At 38.4% G+C, this 20727-nt stretch overlaps 2 protein-coding genes and 1 long non-coding RNA gene across 3 annotated transcripts; all 3 read right to left on the bottom strand.

The window, feature by feature from the left end:
* Positions 1 to 398: 398 nt before the first annotated feature.
* On the bottom strand, positions 399 to 813 carry LOC122323795. The gene is made up of 3 exons (XR_006247067.1): positions 756 to 813; positions 522 to 676; positions 399 to 444 (listed from the first exon to the last, which is right to left on the bottom strand). It is a non-coding gene; the product is annotated as an uncharacterized LOC122323795 (long non-coding RNA).
* Positions 814 to 820: 7 nt separating this feature from the next.
* Positions 821 to 2070, bottom strand: LOC122323780 (ubiquitin carboxyl-terminal hydrolase 37-like). The gene is made up of 6 exons (XM_043217885.1): positions 2012 to 2070; positions 1831 to 1930; positions 1643 to 1722; positions 1453 to 1556; positions 962 to 1037; positions 821 to 887 (listed from the first exon to the last, which is right to left on the bottom strand). The coding sequence occupies exons 1-5, from the start codon at positions 2047 to 2049 to the stop codon at positions 1006 to 1008; spliced, it is 354 nt and encodes a 117-aa protein (XP_043073820.1). The 5' UTR covers positions 2050 to 2070; the 3' UTR covers positions 821 to 887; positions 962 to 1005.
* Positions 2071 to 7794: 5724 nt separating this feature from the next.
* On the bottom strand, positions 7795 to 10319 carry LOC122323766 (ubiquitin carboxyl-terminal hydrolase 29-like). Its single transcript, XM_043217869.1, has 11 exons — positions 10158 to 10319; positions 10013 to 10046; positions 9715 to 9900; positions 9480 to 9605; positions 9225 to 9351; positions 8995 to 9131; positions 8813 to 8912; positions 8625 to 8704; positions 8436 to 8539; positions 7936 to 8011; positions 7795 to 7861 (listed from the first exon to the last, which is right to left on the bottom strand). The coding sequence occupies exons 1-10, from the start codon at positions 10189 to 10191 to the stop codon at positions 7980 to 7982; spliced, it is 960 nt and encodes a 319-aa protein (XP_043073804.1). The 5' UTR covers positions 10192 to 10319; the 3' UTR covers positions 7795 to 7861; positions 7936 to 7979.
* Positions 10320 to 20727: the final 10408 nt, after the last annotated feature.

Raw genomic sequence — 20727 nt, 5'->3', positions numbered from 1 at the left:
CAAACAATTATGTTTCATTTTCTTTCTTTCTTTTTATTTATTCATTCTTTCTTTATTAATTCATCACAATTTTATTGTAATCATATCATCATTTCTTGTACCTATCTATACACAAATGTCATTATTATATTGTTATTTTCTAACATTGTTTAGTTTTATTGTGTGATTTCAAAGTACATTTGAAATCAGAGACAGAGACTGTCAGCCACAGAATGATCTTCACTAAAATGTTGCTCCTTCCCAACGGCACCATCGTCCAGTCTCTGCTCAATTACAAAACATAACAGTGACTTCAAACAACTGAACTGAGCGTTGATTGTTATTAAATGATATATTGTGTATGAATTGTACTACTTACCTCTTTCCTGGCTCATCTTTATTCTTCCTCTTGCTCTTTTCTGTTGTTTTAGTCTTTTATTTGTATCACTGTCTTATCTCGGCACCCTGTTGAAGATCATACATCATCACGAGAAACCAATTTAGTAAATGTCATAGTGTTCAGGTGTTGTTTTTCCACTCACCTTGTCTTTCAGAATATTTTAGCTGAGTGTTCAATACCTGGCCAGCAGAGGGCAGATGTTTAATTAACTGACCCATACTTTTACAGCAGGACAGTGAAAACTTCCAGTCGGTCTTCCAGCCTTTCCTCTCCAACACTCAACCAGTCGCCGCTCAACTACAGAACAACGGTGAATTATTACAACTGATCCGAGCACTGAAGAGATATTGTGCGCTGGTTTTGTGACACTATTTACCTCTTCACGTAGAAGAGCATGTAGCCATTCTTTCCCATTTTTTTTGACGCCTTTGTCCAGCTGGATTTTTGATGGAGTTGTCACTGCATTTAAGCCATTCAGATCCGTCATGGACATAACTGATGTAGTGCCCTACAAGAAGAGAGACTTGAGTACAGTGCTTAATGAGTTAATTGGTTCACTGAATTTATAGAGAAAACTCTTACCACAATACAAACTGCTGCCCATATGTGACACGACACCAGCTAGTTTATACAGTGTCCTGCTGTCTGATTCTTCCACCTGTTGAACAAAAACACAGATTATTAGATGCTGCTGCTGCATTTTGAACCCTCTAGCATCATCCTCTAGCTCTCTCTTTTATCTATCTGTCTATCTGTCTGTCTGTCTATCTATCTATCTATCTATCTATCTATCTATCTATCTGTCTATCTGTCTGTCTTTGAATGGCTGTCTATATCTTTCCTGTGATCTTGCAGGCTCATTCTTCTTGCTCTTTTCCCGTTGTTTTGGACCTTTTCTGGCTATTACTGTCATCTCTTTGCTCTCTGTTTGAAGATTGTGCACCAAAAGAGAAAAGATTTTAGCAGATGGCATGACGTTTAATGTTTTTTATAGCAAATGACACAATTTTTAGACAGTTTAGGGTTCATGTTCCAAACTCGCCAGTCAAGATGTTTGAAGACCTAACTCGTACCTGTACTACAGGACAGTGAAAACTCTTGTGGAACTTCCAGTTTATCTTTCAGCTTCTTCATTGACGATGTTATGTCAAAACGCATCACCAGAAGCACCAGGATCCTGTAGAGATTTAGATGAACAGACGTTATGGAATATTTGTCGAGTTATTTTTTGCAAAGTACAAACTGATTAAAATGATGTTGTACCGTGGACAGGTAACTAATTCCAGGGCCTCAGAAGCTGTCGCGCCAGCACACTCACTGCATGAGCAGTCCAACGAAGATGTCTGGAGAAAACAACATAGAAATGGACCAATCAGAAACTGCTTAAACCTGCTAGGACTTGATCCTACTAATATGATCAATGCGAATATGCCAATCAGGGATGTCCTCACTTTGAAGTACTGCTCCAGGCTGTGAGTGAGGCTTCTTTGAGGACTGATCACCAGAGAGAGGTAGTTGGAATCCTCTGTAAAGCTCCTCTGGAAACCACAGCTGAAACAACAGAAGAACTCTGGAGTCACATGAATGAGTCTGAGAGTCCGAACGAGCGCAGGTGTGGATTTGTGATGTTACCTGTTGCAGGTGAGAAGGCGGTTGAGCTGAAACTCCATGTTAGCTACTGGGCAGGTGTATGTGGGCCAGCAGCCGCAGAAACTCGCCCTCCTCTTTAAGGTGAGACAGGCAAACCAGCAAGAACTCATGGGCGTCCTGGAGGAGAAAGAGTAAACAAAGAGTAAAGGTTGAGTTGAGTAAACAAATGTGAGACACGTGAGCACGTATGTACAGGTAACTGTGTCCCTCACTTGTTTATGGTCTCCCAAAGTCTGGATGGCGAGTTTCAATGCAGGCCTTCACACTGGACAAGAGCTTTGTTTTCAGCTGTTTGTCGTTGCCCATCAGCCTGGTCATATGCAGGTCACTAAAGCGCCCTGGTGAGAAAATCGTCCATTTAATGTATACATACAACTGCTTTAGCCGCTTCTAAGTTGTAATCTTCTGTTTAGATTGAAAGCTAATGTTACATTAATTCAGTTAATAGGTTCAACAGCGCTGGTACCTGAGCATTGCGCTTCCCTCGTTCCACCGTTCTCTCTGGGTAAGTATATCCTTTCTGAAGGGGAAACGCTGAGGAGGCACTGCAACACGGCGTTCATGTAGCAAGTGTTTCCTAAATTGGGAAAACTGTGACAGACAGGAAGTCTTTAATTAGGATGTGGCTATGAAAGGGACATGGTTACATGTGAGTGTATGTTTTAAAACGGTTAACTAGTTGTGCATTTGTGAAATTTACCCCAAGTGATTGATGTTGGTTGGTGATGCTGTTGCTACAACATCAGCCAGTTGAGCACCATCCTCCGTGTGCAGCTCCTCGATCTCAATCTGCTCCCGCTCAGAACTGCACTCTGTGTGTTCCAGTATTTCAGCCTGGGGCAGACTGTTTGACCGGGCTGTCATACTGGCTAGCACTCCGAGGACGCTGGGAAAGCATCAGAAATACGTTAAACAATATGTTTTTGCCCATGTGAGGTGCTGATTTTAGTAATTAGTCTGCACTGCATCGACACACAACATTCACTTCCATCACCCACCAGTCTTCAGGGACAGTCTGATCACCAGCTGCATCTGTGGAGAAATGAAGAAGTCAGTATAAAGGAAATATATTTTATTGTACGTATATCACATATTTTTAAGAACTTAATACGGTAACAGTTTTAATGAAGATCTCAAACCTTCAAGAATGGCTGCAGCCTGAGGGTCAGCCATCTCACTCTCTTCAGGGGAGTAAACACCCACAGAACTGGAGGAGGTGAACCCTTTGGTGGCCTCCAGATCTGAGGATCTGTGGAAGTACCATCAGCGCTGGTATAGGTGCTTGACTCTGCAGACACATCTGTGAATACACCATAATAAAGTCTTTTAGATATTTGAAGGCATCCTTTTGAAAGTTAAGTTTCTTCATGGTTTTAGGAAGAATCCTTCTATTGCGCTAATTAATATAGTGGACAAATTGTTCTACTGTGGGATCACTGCGAATATATTGAATCTAAACCAAGCAAAAAGAGTGCACTGTGAAACTGTCTAACCTGTGATGACTTCCGTTTCCACAGCTGTAGCGACCGGATCTGAGGACCTCATGTTTGTGGATGAGGTAGTATCCTCAGCGCTGGAAGGGCAGCTCTGTTTTCCAGCTACGTCTGCGAAAGAATAACAATATGGTGTTAATTATTTGTGCACTCTAGAACAGAAAAGATGTATGACTATTAAGTATGTAACATTCCCCAACCTCTATATGCTTCCTTCTCCTGGTTTGCAACTTGCAGATCAAACCCGGGATCAGATGATCTGCTAACTGCAGACAAGAAAGATGCATCTGATGAGACGTCTTTTTGTGTGTCAGCACCGGCTGTGTGAGTCTCGATGGTAGAGGACTCATCCGGTACAGTGAGGACACACAGGGCAGAATCACTGACAGAATTCTGCGGAAGACCCGGCGCAGAGATGGAAATTTGCGCTTTCGGGATGGAGAAGAGGAGAAGGCTTTGGCACCATCTGCAGGTGTAGTGGTCGAGGCCACTGCGTCTACAGAAGATGACAGAAACTTCCCCAACTTCATCTTTTCTTCTTGTCCTTTTTGACTTGAACCATTGTCTCGCAATGAACGTCGCTAACCATTTTCTAAAAGAAACGGAAAAATAATAATGATAAAAAAGAAGAATTCAGAATAAAAACTGCAAGAAAAGATTCTCTCAGATTCTCTCTCTCTTTTACATCTATGTTCATCACGTCATAATGAAGTTACTGACGCAAACGTTCTAAACCCGCGCTCCGCTGCCGAGGACGAGTGAATGTTTTCATTTGAATCAGATGTTTCTTGAACACGAGCAGATACAGAACCTGCTTTCACTGCTTTCTTGGTAGCAGCGAAAAAGAATCAATTTCAATGTCTTGTAAATCGTATAAAATGTATCGTTTTAATCATCCTCTCATTAGACATTAAAACACGTTACCAGAAAGTCCCCTGTACGAGAATATACCTGAACGACAATCATTTTCTCTGATAATATTACAGTCGTTTGTTGCCAAAGAAGATTGTAATAAATACTTCTTCGGATTTATTAAACGGAAAAAATAAATAAATAAATTAATAAATAAACAAACAAAAAAAAAAAGTATATATATTACAAGGGTAACCGATACAACGGACTAAATATGAGTACGTACTGCAAAGTCAAAAGTCAAAATTAAGTGATTTTTTTTTTTTTTTTTTTGCTTAGAACAAGAAAAATAATCATATTTCAAACAGAAAACAAGATCGTTTTGATTACCCCATTGTACTTAGCTTGTTTGAAGTAAAAACTCTTGTTGTGTTTTTTTTTTTTTCTGAAAAGAAGGCATTTTTTTTGTTGTCTAAAAATGATTTAAGATCATTTCTACATGTGAAGGTATTCGAATACTCTTATTTAGAAATGTGTTTTTGTGAAACGGAGACGGAAGTGAAGGACGTGGAGAGCGCGAAGAAGAAATCCCGAGAGAGACAGAAAAACTGAACGCGGAAGAAATAAAGCCCAATTCTCGCAGTTTTTTTGAACGAGTAATTTCTTTTTTTCTGGAAAATTCTCCATTTGCCGTTTTTGACACGTTACTGCCGCTGCGTGGACGCGAATGGCATTGTAGATGTTTGTAGTTTATAGTTGACTGTTTTTGGACTTTCTACAGTTTTTGTTTCAGTACTTTTGGAAATATGTTTTGTCGGACATTTGAGCGAACTTGTGAACAGAACTGTATTCATTCGTTCTTTCGTGAACAGGAGATTTTTCTGCTTACCGGAAGTGTTTAGGTGGACGGTGATTTTAGCTCATTTTCTCTGAACTGTTCTTGTTTTTTTTCGAGAAGAAAAGACTTGATTTAAACAGGTTTTCAAGTAATTGCAAAGATTACCCTGCCACATATGGACACTCCAGTACCAGCCCAGTTCTGTGGTGAGGTAAAAGGTTGACATTGAGTTGTGGTTATACTTGCTTTTTCTTTTTTATATATATTTATTTGATTTTGAACGTACTGCTGTAATTGTCACCACAAGTTAAGTTCATTATTGTGCATTCTTCATTGTTTTTTGGTATTTTCCCATACATCTTCAAAACCCTGAAAATAAATGAACATTTTCGTTATCTTGGAGTATCTTCCTCCTGTCTTGTGGGCTGATAGAGGGAAAGAAGGTCAGTATTTCTAGATTTAGAGAGCTACCGTGTACATTAACTTTCAGAACTTCAATCCTCGTCAGTCGTGGCCACAAAAGACACCTAACAAGGCAGGTAAAAACATACTTACAAATTTAAGTACAGGAATTAAATGTACTAGTAGTTAAAGACCTAGATCTTGAAGCTCTAGTCGTCCAAGATAAAGTGAAATTTCCCGCTGCATACATATTTTGACTTGAAAAAATCTAGTATTGAAAAGCCTTTTTGCAGTGTGTATGTTCACCATGTGGCCTACCTTACTGCTTTCTTCAGGAAAAGATTTCTTTTTGCATTTGATTCCAAACTGTTTGGGATCAAATTCTGCACGTTATTCGTTTAGGATGCAAGGTTAGAAGAATGAAATGACAGCAGCTAGGTGTCTGTGAAATGTTTGAACTATGCCTAAATCATACGGAAACGTGTGCAAATGTCACCTACCTGTATCAGATACAGTGATATAGTACAGTGCAGCCCCATTCTGTAGTCTGGGAAGCTATCAGCCTGAACTATAGTACGTCGAGTTCAGTAGCCTACATTTAAGGCATTTACCCATGTGCTTGATATCTTTTTACATGGGAATTTATAAAAGAGACAGACATCTTTGTGATGTTTATTCACAGCTGCTTTGGAGTAATCCTGGGGCGTCCTGTTCTGTACACATACGAGTTAATGCTGCTCAATGCGTTTTCAAAAATGTATATAAAGACACAATGCCATAAAAACACAAGCTTGAATTAAATTGGTTTTGCTTTATGGATGTGAATCTGAACATTGTATTTATTTATTGCACAAACCTTCTGCTGAGATTTTTTTTTTCTTTTTACACTAGAGGTCAGTATTAGCCAATGTAAGAACTTTGTTTTTCTTGTGCCTGTACTTTTCAGTGAGGATCTATTTGTTACACAGCCTAATTGTTGAATGTTCTTCTTTGTTTTCTATGAAGAACTTTCCTTGAAGAACTTTGAACAACCAAGCATTTCTAATCCACAAAGGTTCTTCCAAAAGTTTATCGATTCGTTATTTAATTTCATAAATGTTTTCACCTTATTGCAAGATTCAATTAATTACATGCATGAAAATATAATAAGATGTAAAGCATTTTACATGTTATTATACAATCACTTCAATCAAAATGAGTGCATGAGACATATGCAGGTGGCTTTCCACAGAAAAAGTCATACCTTAGAAGTTGTGAAGCGCTCATGATGGAGATAATATATTTTCTATTTTTATTTCTTCTTTATTAAGCGTCTTCTTCGTGAGACTTATGGATTAAAAGTGAGTTGATGAAAGAGAGTCACCAAACAATTATGTTTCATTTTCTTTCTTTCTTTTTATTTATTCATTCTTTCTTTATTAATTCATCACAATTTTATTGTAATCATATCATCATTTCTTGTACCTATCTATACACAAATGTCATTATTATATTGTTATTTTCTAACATTGTTTAGTTTTATTGTGTGATTTCAAAGTACATTTGAAATCAGAGACAGAGACTGTCAGCCACAGAATGATCTTCACTAAAATGTTGCTCCTTCCCAACGGCACCATCGTCCAGTCTCTGCTCAATTACAAAACATAACAGTGACTTCAAACAACTGAACTGAGCGTTGATTGTTATTAAATGATATATTGTGTATGAATTGTACTACTTACCTCTTTCCTGGCTCATCTTTATTCTTCCTCTTGCTCTTTTCTGTTGTTTTAGTCTTTTATTTGTATCACTGTCTTATCTCGGCACCCTGTTGAAGATCATACATCATCACGAGAAACCAATTTAGTAAATGTCATAGTGTTCAGGTGTTGTTTTTCCACTCACCTTGTCTTTCAGAATATTTTAGCTGAGTGTTCAATACCTGGCCAGCAGAGGGCAGATGTTTAATTAACTGACCCATACTTTTACAGCAGGACAGTGAAAACTTCCAGTCGGTCTTCAGCCTTTCCTCTCCAACACTCAACCAGTCGCGCTCAACTACAGAACAACGGTGAATTATTACAACTGATCCGAGCACTGAAGAGATATTGTGCGCTGGTTTTGTGACACTATTTACCTCTTCACGTAGAAGAGCATGTAGCCATTCTTTCCCATTTTTTTGACGCCTTTGTCCAGCTGGATTTTTGATGGAGTTGTCACTGCATTTAAGCCATTCAGATCCGTCATGGACATAACTGATGTAGTGCCCTACAAGAAGAGAGACTTGAGTACAGTGCTTAATGAGTTAATTGGTTCACTGAATTTATAGAGAAAACTCTTACCACAATACAAACTGCTGCCCATATGTGACACGACACCAGCTAGTTTATACAGTGTCCTGCTGTCTGATTCTTCCACCTGTTGAACAAAAACACAGATTATTAGATGCTGCTGCTGCATTTTGAACCCTCTAGCATCATCCTCTAGCTCTCTCTTTCTATCTATCTGTCTATCTGTCTGTCTATCTATCTATCTATCTATCTGTCTATCTGTCTGTCTTTGAATGGCTGTCTATATCTTTCCTGTGATCTTGCAGGCTCATTCTTCTTGCTCTTTTCCCGTTGTTTTGGACCTTTTCTGGCTATTACTGTCATCTCTTTGCTCTCTGTTTGAAGATTGTGCACCAAAAGAGAAAAGATTTTAGCAGATGGCATGACGTTTAATGTTTAGACATTTTTCAAGCGCTGTTTTTATAAAAATGTCTTTGTGACACAATTTTTAGACAGTTTAGGTTTCATGTTCCAAACTCGCCAGTCAAGATGTTTGAAGACCTAACTCGTACCTGTACTACAGGACAGTGAAAACTCTTGTGGAACTTCCAGTTTATCTTTCAGCTTCTTCATTGACGATGTTATGTCAAAACGCATCACCAGAAGCACCAGGATCCTGTAGAGATTTAGATGAACAGACGTTATGGAATATTTGTCTAGTTATTTTTGCAAAGTACAAACTGATTAAAATGATGTTGTACCGTGGACAGGTAACTAATTCCAGGGCCTCAGAAGCTGTCGCGCCAGCACACTCACTGCATGAGCAGTCCAACGAAGATGTCTGGAGAAAACAACATAGAAATGGACCAATCAGAAACTGCTTAAACCTGCTAGGACTTGATCCTACTAATATGATCAATGCGAATATGCCAATCAGGGATGTCCTCACTTTGAAGTACTGCTCCAGGCTGTGAGTGAGGCTTCTTTGAGGACTGATCACCAGAGAGAGGTAGTTGGAATCCTCTGTAAAGCTCCTCTGGAAACCACAGCTGAAACAACAGAAGAACTCTGGAGTCACATGAATGAGTCTGAGAGTCCGAAACGAGCGCAGGTGTGGATTTGTGATGTTACCTGTTGCAGGTGAGAAGGCGGTTGAGCTGAAACTCCATGTTAGCTACTGGGCAGGTGTATGTGGGCCAGCAGCTTCGCAGAAACTCGCCCTCCTCTTTAAGGTGAGACAGGCAAACCAGCAAGAACTCATGGGCGTCCTGGAGGAGAAAGAGTAAACAAAGAGTAAAGGTTGAGTTGAGTAAACAAATAAGACACGTGAGCACGTATGTACAGGTAACTGTGTCCCTCACTTGTTTATGGTCTCCCAAAAAGTCTGGATGGCGAGTTTCAATGCAGGCCTTCACACTGGACAAGAGCTTTGTTTTCAGCTGTTTGTCGTTGCCCATCAGCCTGGTCATATGCAGGTCACTAAGCGCCCTGGTGAGAAAATCGTCCATTTAATGTATACATACAACTGCTTTAGCCGCTTCTAAGTTGTAATCTTCTGTTTAGATTGAAAGCTAATGTTACATTAATTCAGTTAATATGTTCAACAGCGCTGGTACCTGAGCATTGCGCTTCCCTCGTTCCACCGTTCTCTCTGGGTAAGTATATCCTTTCTGAAGGGGGAAACGCTGAGGAGGCACTGCAACACGGCGTTCATGTAGCAAGTGTTTCCTAAATTGGGAAAACTGTGACAGACAGGAAGTCTTTAATTAGGATGTGGCTATGAAAGGGACATGGTTACATGTGAGTGTATGTTTTAAAACGGTTAACTAGTTGTGCATTTGTGAAATTTACCCCAAGTGATTGATGTTGGTTGGTGATGCTGTTGCTACAACATCAGCCAGTTGAGCACCATCCTCCGTGTGCAGCTCCTCGATCTCAATCTGCTCCCGCTCAGAACTGCACTCTGTGTGTTCCAGTATTTCAGCCTGGGGCAGACTGTTTGACCGGGCTGTCATACTGGCTAGCACTCCGAGGACGCTGGGAAAGCATCAGAAATACGTTAAACAATATGTTTTTGCCCATGTGAGGTGCTGATTTTAGTAATTAGTCTGCACTGCATCGACACACAACATTCACTTCCATCACCCACCAGTCTTCAGGGACAGTCTGATCACCAGCTGCATCTGTGGAGAAATGAAGAAGTCAGTATAAAGGAAATATATTTTATTGTACGTATATCACATATTTTTAAGAACTTAATTAATACGGTAACAGTTTTAATGAAGATCTCAAACCTTCAAGAATGGCTGCAGCCTGAGGGTCAGCCATCTCACTCTCTTCAGGGGAGTAAACACCCACAGAACTGGAGGAGGTGAACCCTTTGGTGGCCTCCAGATCTGAGGGATCTGTGGAAGTACCATCAGCGCTGGTATAGGTGCTTGACTCTGCAGACACATCTGTGAATACACCATAATAAAGTCTTTTAGATATTTGAAGGCATCCTTTTGAAAGTTAAGTTTCTTCATGGTTTTAGGAAGAATCCTTCTATTGCGCTAATTAATATAGTGGACAAATTGTTCTACTGTGGGATCACTGTGAATATATTGAATCTAAACCAAGCAAAAAGAGTGCACTGTGAAACTGTCTAACCTGTGATGACTTCTGTTTCCACAGCTGTAGCGACCGGATCTGAGGACCTCATGTTTGTGGATGAGGTAGTATCCTCAGCGCTGGAAGGGCAGCTCTGTTTTCCAGCTACGTCTGCGAAAGAATAACAATATGGTGTTAATTATTTGTGCACTCTAGAACAGAAAAGATGTATGACTATTAAGTATGTAACATTCCCAACCTCTATATGCTTCCTTCTCCTGGTTTGCAACTTGCAGATCAAACCCGGGATCAGATGATCTGCTAACTGCAGACAAGAAAGATGCATCTGATGAGACGTCTTTTTGTGTGTCAGCACCGGCTGTGTGAGTCTCGATGGTAGAGGACTCATCCGGTACAGTGAGGGGACACACAGGGCAGAATCACTGACAGAATTCTGCGGAAGACCCGGCGCAGAGATGGAAATTTGCGCTTTCGGGATGGAGAAGAGGAGAAGGCTTTGGCACCATCTGCAGGTGTAGTGGTCGAGGCCACTGCGTCTACAGAAGATGACAGAAACTTCCCCAACTTCATCTTTTTCTTCTTGTCCTTTTTGACTTGAACCATTGTCTCGCAATGAACGTCGCTAACCATTTTCTAAAAGAAACGGAAAAATAATAATGATAAAAAAGAAGAATTCAGAATAAAAACTGCAAGAAAAGATTCTCTCAGATTCTCTCTCTCTTTTACATCTATGTTCATCACGTCATAATGAAGTTACTGACGCAAACGTTCTAAACCCGCGCTCCGCTGCCGAGGACGAGTGAATGTTTTCATTTGAATCAGATGTTTCTTGAACACGAGCAGATACAGAACCTGCTTTCACTGCTTTCTTGGTAGCAGCGAAAAAGAATCAATTTCAATGTCTTGTAAATCGTATAAAATGTATCGTTTTTAATCATCCTCTCATTAGACATTAAAAACACGTTACCAGAAAGTCCCCTGTACGAGAATATACCTGAACGACAATCATTTTCTCTGATAATATTACAGTCGTTTGTTGCCAAAGAAGATTGTAATAAATACTTCTTCGGATTTATTAAACGGAAAAAATAAATAAATTAATTAATAAATAAACAAACAAAAAAATATATATATTACAAGGGTAACCGATACAACGGACTAAATATGAGTACGTACTGCAAAGTCAAAAGTCAAAATTAAGTGATTTTTTTTTTTTTGCTTAGAACAAGAAAAATAATCATATTTCAAACAGAAAACAAGATCGTTTTGATTACCCCATTGTACTTAGCTTGTTTGAAGTAAAAACTCTTGTTGTGTTTTTTTTTTCTGAAAAGAAGGCATTTTTTTTGTTGTCTAAAAATGATTTAAGATCATTTCTACATGTGAAGGTATTCGAATACTCTTATTTAGAAATGTGTTTTTGTGAAACGGAGACGGAAGTGAAGGACGTGGGAGAGCGCGAAGAAGAAATCCCGAGAGAGACAGAAAAAACTGAACGCGGAAGAAATAAAGCCCAATTCTCGCAGTTTTTTGAACGAGTAATTTCTTTTTTCTGGAAAATTCTCCATTTGCCGTTTTTGACACGTTACTGCCGCTGCGTGGACGCGAATGGCATTGTAGATGTTTGTAGTTTATAGTTGACTGTTTTTGGACTTTCTACAGTTTTTGTTTCAGTACTTTTGGAAATATGTTTTTGTCGGACATTTGAGCGAACTTGTGAACAGAACTGTATTCATTCGTTCTTTCGTGAACAGGAGATTTTTCTGCTTACCGGAAGTGTTTAGGTGGACGGTGATTTTAGCTCATTTTCTCTGAACTGTTCTTGTTTTTTTCGAGAAGAAAAGACTTGATTTAAACAGGTTTTCAAGTAATTGCAAAGATTACCCTGCCACATATGGACACTCCAGTACCAGCCCAGTTCTGTGGTGAGGTAAAAGGTTGACATTGAGTTGTGGTTATACTTGCTTTTTCTTTTTTATATATATCTATTTGATTTTGAACGTACTGCTGTAATTGTCACCACAAGTTAAGTTCATTATTGTGCATTCTTTATTGTTTTTTGGTATTTTCCCACACATCTTCAAAACCCTGAAAGTAAATGAACATTTTTGTTATCTTGGAGTATCTTCCTCCTGTCTTGTGGGCTGATAGAGGGAAAGAAGGACAGAGTATTTCTAGATTTAGAGAGCTACCGTGTACATTAACTTTCAGAACTTCAATCCTCGTCAGTCGTGGCCACAAAAGACACCTAACAAGGCAGGTAAAAACATACTTACAAATTTAAGTACAGGAATTAAATGTACTAGTAGTTAAAGACCTAGATCTTGAAGCTCTAGTCGTCCAAGATAAAGTGAAATTTCCGCTGCATACATATTTTGACTTGAAAAATCTAGTATTGAAAAGCCTTTTTGCAGTGTGTATGTTCACCATGTGGCCTACCTTACTGCTTTCTTCAGGAAAAGATTTCTTTTTGCATTTGATTCCAAACTGTTTGGGATCAAATTCTGCACGTTATTCGTTTAGGATGCAAGGTTAGAAGAATGAAATGACAGCAGCTAGGTGTCTGTGAAATGTTTGAACTATGCCTAAATCATACGGAAACGTGTGCAAATGTCACCTACCTGTATCAGATACAGTGATATAGTACAGTGCAGCCCCATTCTGTAGTCTGGGAAGCTATCAGCCTGAACTATAGTACGTCGAGTTCAGTAGCCTACATTTAAGGCATTTACCCATGTGCTTGATATCTTTTACATGGGAATTTATAAAAGAGACAGACATCTTTGTGATGTTTATTCACAGCTGCTTTGGAGTAATCCTGGGGCGTCCTGTTCTGTACACATACGAGTTAATGCTGCTCAATGCGTTTTCAAAAATGTATATAAAGACACAATGCCATAAAAACACAAGCTTGAATTAAATTGGTTTTGCTTTATGGATGTGAATCTGAACATTGTATTTATTTATTGCACAAACCTTCTGCTGAGATTTTTTTTTTCTTTTTACACTAGAGGTCAGTATTAGCCAATGTAAGAACTTTGTTTTTCTTGTGCCTGTACTTTTCAGTGAGGATCTATTTGTTACACAGCCTAATTGTTGAATGTTCTTCTTTGTTTTCTATGAAGAACTTTGATTCCTTGCTCATTTCATTGCATTTTTGAATAAGAAACTTATGAAAGGAAGGCAGCTGTTGTTGAGCCATTGGCAGTTAAAACGACAAGAATGTGCTCTTGGTTGTTACTAATGAGTTTTACTTGAAACATTTGATTGCTTCTGACACATTTGTGAAAATCATACAAATTTGATTACTGACATTAGTAACTAATACAGAAATAAATATATGTTAAACACATACATCAATTAGCGTGTTTTGAACAATTGTTTCTGCTCAGTGCACTCTGAGTTAATTCCCAGAGTGATGAGAACACATTCATTTATTGGTGCTTCAGAGGAAATCCACTCAATTTAAAAGATGGTTTCAGCGCCTTTAAAGTCTCTGTACTGTCAATTTAAATGATTTTTCGTTAATTACTTCAGCATGACAAGCGAAATTTACTTTAGCTCATTATTATGGCTTGCGTTTGTCTTGACAGTCAAATCTTCTAATGAACGTTTGTCAGCCTGATGCCCTGAAGCGTTTCAACTTCAGCTTGTTGACTCTAAACTGTTATTCCGCTCTAAACCGAAGCGCGTGGCACCTAGTTAGTGACCCTCAATGTGACGTTGTCTGTTTCAGTTTGATTGTACTCTCACTGCACTCAGTACACTCTGTTGTACTTGTCCCGAGTACTACCAATACATTTCAAGTAGATTCCTAATACGCTGTCACTTTTCAGATACTCTTAAAGTAACCCACTCTACACTTACATTTTAAGGACACTCCAATACATAATTCCAAACATTACTGAACATTTACAATTCAATTTCAAGTACCTTACGTGGCCTAAAACACTTACTTGCACTCAGTTACATCTACCACTTCTATTACCATAAGTGCATTCATATTATAGACCGTTTACACTCCTAGGCAAAAGATGTTACTTTAAAAACAAGATGTTTTGTTCAGAATGTAAAAATAAATGCACAGATTGATAGCAAAGATGTATTCCCATTCTTTGAATGAGCTGAAGGAGTGCTCAGGGTGATGGACAGTAATCTTAGAGATCAGGAATTAAAGGTTGAGCTAGTAAGAGTATGTTTATCAGCCACTTGATGGCTCTAGTGTTGCACCACTGAGGAGAGATTTAGGGCCAGATATATTGAATCACCTAGTGCATGCTAAAATCTAAATTATGCAGCTTCAAGGAGACACTACTAAATGAACGTAGCATGAGAAATACCCAAGAGAAATACACTTTATCTTACCATTTCAGAGCCATCAAAATAGCTTTGGATGTCTTTGGTCTCTTATATCATTACATGATTGTGTGATGATGTGGTTATTTTCTTCTCATATGTTATCATGTTATTTGGCAATCTCTTTGGTTACCGTGTGTTAAAGTATTGTCTTGCATTTGTGCTTGATTATGGTAACTACTACTGTTAAATTACTGCTAGATGCAATAATCTCCACATATAACACTGGATAACCGAAAAAAAAAAAAAGTGTGTGTGTATATATATATATATATATATATATATATATATATATATATATATATATATATATATATATATTTATATGGGTGTGAAGGTGAAGGAGCACTCGACAAGTAAAATAAACTTAAACAGATCTAATCCTCTTAAACGGGCAAAATAATAATATACAAGCAGGCAAACAGGCAGGCAGAACAAAAACCACACGTATGGACCTCGACGATCGGACAACGTGAATACAAACACACAGGACTTAAATATACAGCGTAACTGAACAAATTAACAAGAAACAGCTGAAGACGATACAATTAACAGGAACGGAAGGTAGGGCACACTGAGCACATGACACAAGACAAAAACGACAACAAAAGAGTCCAAAGACGTGACATATGTATATGTATGTTGTTACATCTTTGTATGTATTGACCAGTTAACTGTTAACTCTCTCTCTCTCTCTCTCTCTCTCTCTCTCTCTCTCTCTCTCTCTCTCTATATATATATATATATATATATATATATATATATATATATATATATATGCTGCATTGTCTATAAAGTAAAGATAAAAAGAAGGCCTAATATTTAAAACACATTCAACTACAATCATTAAAAAAATGACAACTTATTGATTTGAAAATGAATCAGATAGACCAACGTTTTCACTTTGTTTTGTTAGCATGCCATAAAGCATAAAGCCTTAACCTTTGGAAAGTCAAAGTCTGTTGTGGAGAATCCTTGGAGCATTTTACTCTTTACAAAATCTATTCACAAAACAGAAAATAATAGACATGATTGTCACTACATACAGACTGCATAAACAATAGACAAAGTAAGCTTAAGTCAGCTAGAGCAATATCCTGCAACTTTAAAATCAATAGCACGTCTTTTACTGTGAAGATCAAAGTTTGTAAAGCTGCTTAGAAGAGACTATTAAATGTGACTTGCACAACAAAAATGATGTGATGTGCAATTTATTGGCCCATATAATCCAGATAAGCCTGTATGTCGGTATGTCATGTAGGTTTTCATGAAAAAACAGGGAATTCTGTGAACTGTATTCTGCTTGCTTAGAGAAACTGTGGTCTTTGTGGTATTTGGAAGGATCTTTACACTCCACCCTGAGGGTGGTTTAGTGCACACGCTGTGTGAAGGATGAGTGAAGTTCTTTCTGATGACAGTGGACTTCCTCTTTCTTCACACAGTGTAGATGTCTTCAATGGCAGGGAGGTGGGCTCCAGTCATAGTAAAAACTGCCCACTGGGTGCGTTTTAAGGCTCTGCAAGACCTTCCTGTCAGAGCTTCCATGCCAGACAGTAATATTGTTTGTCAGAGCACTGTTTATGACACATCTGAAGAAGCTGACAAGGACAGGGGTCTGGCAAGACTTTTCGCATGGCCCTCTGCAATACTTCACCCTGATTGGTCAATTGTAACATCCAGCGGTTGTCAGTTGCCCAAACCAGCACTACTGTCTGTCGTTTCACAGTGCGGACTCACACTGTTGTTAGGGTAAAGTTCCAATCTTTGACAGGAATTGAAAACGAGGCTGTGAGGGATACAGAAGACAGTCTTGCTAAGTCTGCAGTTTTCCTATGGAATTGGGCTACTTTTACACTCTTTAGATGGGATGCTTTTCATGTCCCCAGTTTGAAGCGAACCCAATAAGATGATATTTAACCCCTGAAATGCAACTTTTATAAGGGGAACCCCACCAAAAAATGTGCATTTCACCAAACTGGAAAGCGATTGGACTGGTTTTGGGCTATTTTTGAGTAACAGGGAGGGCTTTGCTGTGAAAACATCAAACATCAATCATTGTTGTTAAAAAATGTACTGATTATTCGGCTGACTAAACGTCCTTCAGAACGATTAAAAAGTGATATATAACCTTTATAGTATATAACACTAAAAGGCCTGTAAGTCTATCCCTCATAGCCTTGTTTTCATTCCTGTTAAATTAAATATATCATCTAATGTATGGTCAAACCCATCAGTCTAGCACAATGTTATCTAGAAAAAACTAAAGAAACTGAAGCTTTAAGAAACTTAATTTAGAAATAGGTCAAATATATTCTATATTTCATATTCTCAAATCTATATTCATTTATAAAACTCAAATCTATGTTCATGACCCATACATTTATTTGTTTATTAGTCATAAAATAGTCAAATTATACGTTACTGCAGTTCTATCCAGATTCTCTGTTGTTGTGTAACAAACCAGGCAGTGATGGAGGGGGATAGCAGCACACTTTCTTGTCCGCTTTGTAGAACTACACAACTCCTTTCTTCTACACCTCAACATTTTGAGCTAAGATAGGAAAAAGAGTCTCTTGTGGATGTTCTTGACAGTGTAGGTAGAGGTGTTTTTTCAAGAGGAAGAACAAACTTCTTCAGTTCACCCAGAAATTAACTTCTCACCATTACTTAGCCTTGAATCTTTCAAAGGCTGTAAGATTTTCTTTGTTCCATGGAACACAAGGTCAGACATTTATAACAGGAATGTCTTTACAATAAAAGTGAACAGTGACCAAAAGCTATCAGTTTTGATGACGCTGTGATTTGATGCATCAATCTTTTGTAGCCAGTAATGATCTTCAGAGCATAAGCTTTCGAGTTTGGGGGACATTGTGTTAATTGCTAACCTTAACTAAGGTCAAAACCCAAACAAGCATTAACTCTGCAGGCACTGAAATAATGACAACAGACTTAAAACATGTGATTTGCATTTGCATTGCAATTAAAAAATATAGTTTAAGACTGAGGCAAGGTCATCTATAATTTTAAGGATGCAGAAGAAACCAGACTAGGGTGTGTAACGGCATTTTCTTCTAATGTTCCTTTGTAGAGAATGATATTGTGGTCCTGATTGTTTGTTGATAAAGCAACAATAGAATTTGCTGAGGAAAAAGGCTAGCTGCACATTCAGTTTCTGTCCTCCAAATTGCACAGTTGTTTTATCTTTCTCCTTTCCATTCTCTTTAAATGGTGGCGAACAGTGGATGGGGGTTGTACAGGATAGCTCATACATTAGACTTTTATATGATGTGTGATCTGTGTCTTTAGCAGATTATTTGCTCATTTGTGATTCCCGAACTGAAATGTAATCGGTAACATTATGATTAGAATTAGAATCTTTAGCACACGTTGCTATTTTCAGCATGAAATTAATCTGATTGTCACGAATGAGCGGTCTGAGGCGTGCGGATCCATGTGCAGGCTTTTATTAAACAAAGGCATGGTCATAACAGGCAGGCGTCAAACAGGGCTAACAGATATATAGGAGGCGAGGCAATAACGAAATCCAGAGACAGGCAGAAGGTCAGGTCAGGCGGCAAACGATCAGAGAATCAGAGAACAGACAGGGTCAAAACCAGAAACTATAATCCACGAACGATCTAACTATGAGACAGGCGAAACAATGCAACCTGCAGGTGAGTGGCTTGCTGCAGTCTTTATAGTCCAGGAACAGGAAGTTAACGCAGAGGGAGTGGATGCAGATCACCCAGAGGTCAGGGCTCCCTCTGCTGGCTTGGTGACACTGATAATGTAAAAAATGCAGTTTTTAGCAAACATTCCTATCATATTTTGGTACAGTATGCTTTCATGTAGAATCTCAAGGATTTAGTTAATAGTTATATATACTATATTATTTTGTTATAAGCAGTGTATATTCGTATGTGTAATTTGATCTGCTTTACTTGGTTAAAACATCACCTGAAGTTCAAGGTTGATCTCAGGAGCTGTAAAGGAATCTTTTTCAATAGCTCTGTTTTTCAGATAGCTAATCTATAATGTATTGAGAGATGTACAAGGTAAGCAGTCAGACGTCAATGATAATGCACTGGTTGAAGGTCATTTGGCTTTGGCTTTTGTCCACCCACAGTATTCGAGTGGGTATCCTTAGAGAGGAAGAGGAGACGCTTGAGCTGAATGATGGGTGCATTATCCTCAAGATCATGGGCCCATAGTTGGGGGATCAAAGTGCTATTTATTTCTGCAGTTGAATAACGCAACATGGCCCTTAACCGAGTCAATTAGGGGATGAAAGGGAGTGAGCACAGAACGATAACAGGACATCAGAGCACTCATTACATCAAGAGCCATCTAACCTTGGATATTAAAACACAAATGCTGGGAGAGGTGGATATGCCTTATTCAAGGTCTCACTGCTTCTATATCGCCTTTAATTTTTATATTATATATTAAAGGTCATAATTTGAATGTATCCCGGGAGCATTGTATGTTAATCAAGATATAGCATGCCGAACTTGAGAAATAAAGCTTTTGAATGGAAGTGATTAAAAGGAACACGTGAAATGCTGCATTAATGGAGCTGTGCTTGGAAAATCTGCACACAGAAGCATGATGCTAATGTGCACTCCTCCGAAATCTTATGAAATACAGAAGACTGAAAGATTAAAGAGGTTTTGATCACTGTGTTTATTTTTTGATGAAATGTGCACATTCACCCTAGAGAAAATAAGGAATGTCTCAAGGGTAGTTATCACACATTTCGACTTCCCGCAAACTTTTCTAAATTTATTGAGATTTATTGAAATACTTTGGTGAACCGCCCTGCACCCTTCACTCGGAAGGCAGGAATTTCTCCCACTTCCCTAATTCTGATCAATCAAGAACTGCTGGAGAGCTTGACAAGTTTAGTTCACATGTTTTGTTATGCTACTCATAAAAACTTTAAAGCTGTCAGTCACATCAAGCTGAAATAAAGTGCCCTCCAAAAAACCCCATCCTCTTATCGACAATATTGAATAAATAAATATGATTTCTTGCTGAATTTTTAATTTAGTTGAAAATAAATTACAATTTGACCAGGTTGTGCTGGTTTAAGATTTTTTTCAGCAGCTTTTTCAGCAGACTTATTAAAATAAAATATACAGTACCCTCCAATAAATGCCTTTAAATGGGCATTATCAGCATAATTCCTTATAACCTCTTGCTAAAAATGCATTAAAATATTTAATTAGATTTTTGTTTTACTTTATTAAAGCCAACACTGCCAGTGCTGAAGTTTTTTTAAATTGTGAATTCATACTTTTTTTTTATTGAATGCAACATTTTGTTGTTACTTATCAATACATTCAACAAAATAATGTTGATATCACTCAAATCGTTGCCATTTTCAGTATTCGGTAGAGCACTGCATATTTCATGCCTGTGAATTTTAAGCCATGCTTTTAACATACAAGCAAAACTTTTCCTCTAGAACATGAACAATACTTTGCATCTATGAATATTTTCACTAATGTGTTCAGTGATTCTGTGTATTCAGTGACCGTTGCTAGCTTAGACAGCAATCAGTGCCGTGCTTGACTACAGAAGACCATTTAAAGGGGATCTGTAGCAGGTTGGTGGCATCAATCAGACATCTCAGTCATCCCGATCCCCAAAATGTTCTTTTCAAATTCTGCAAATAGCTTTGGGGTAATACGGTCCCGCCCTGTAGCTCACCCTGCTTCTCATATGGCGTGAACAGCGAGGATTAGTTTTAAGGTGCTGGGGAAAGATAAACGGTGGCAGTCATGCAGATGTACTCCCATATAAATGTTGTGCGTTTCCCCTTGAGTCTGACCTTCCCTGCATGGCAACTGGCATAGATGATAATGATGTAGGAGGCAATTTTCTTTCTGAGGTCAC

This window comes from Puntigrus tetrazona, chromosome 19 (genome assembly GCF_018831695.1).
Source record: "Puntigrus tetrazona isolate hp1 chromosome 19, ASM1883169v1, whole genome shotgun sequence".
NCBI lineage: Eukaryota > Metazoa > Chordata > Actinopteri > Cypriniformes > Cyprinidae > Puntigrus > Puntigrus tetrazona.
The sequence above is the reverse complement of the archived record's forward strand: the minus strand, read 5'-3'. Positions and strand labels throughout refer to the sequence as shown.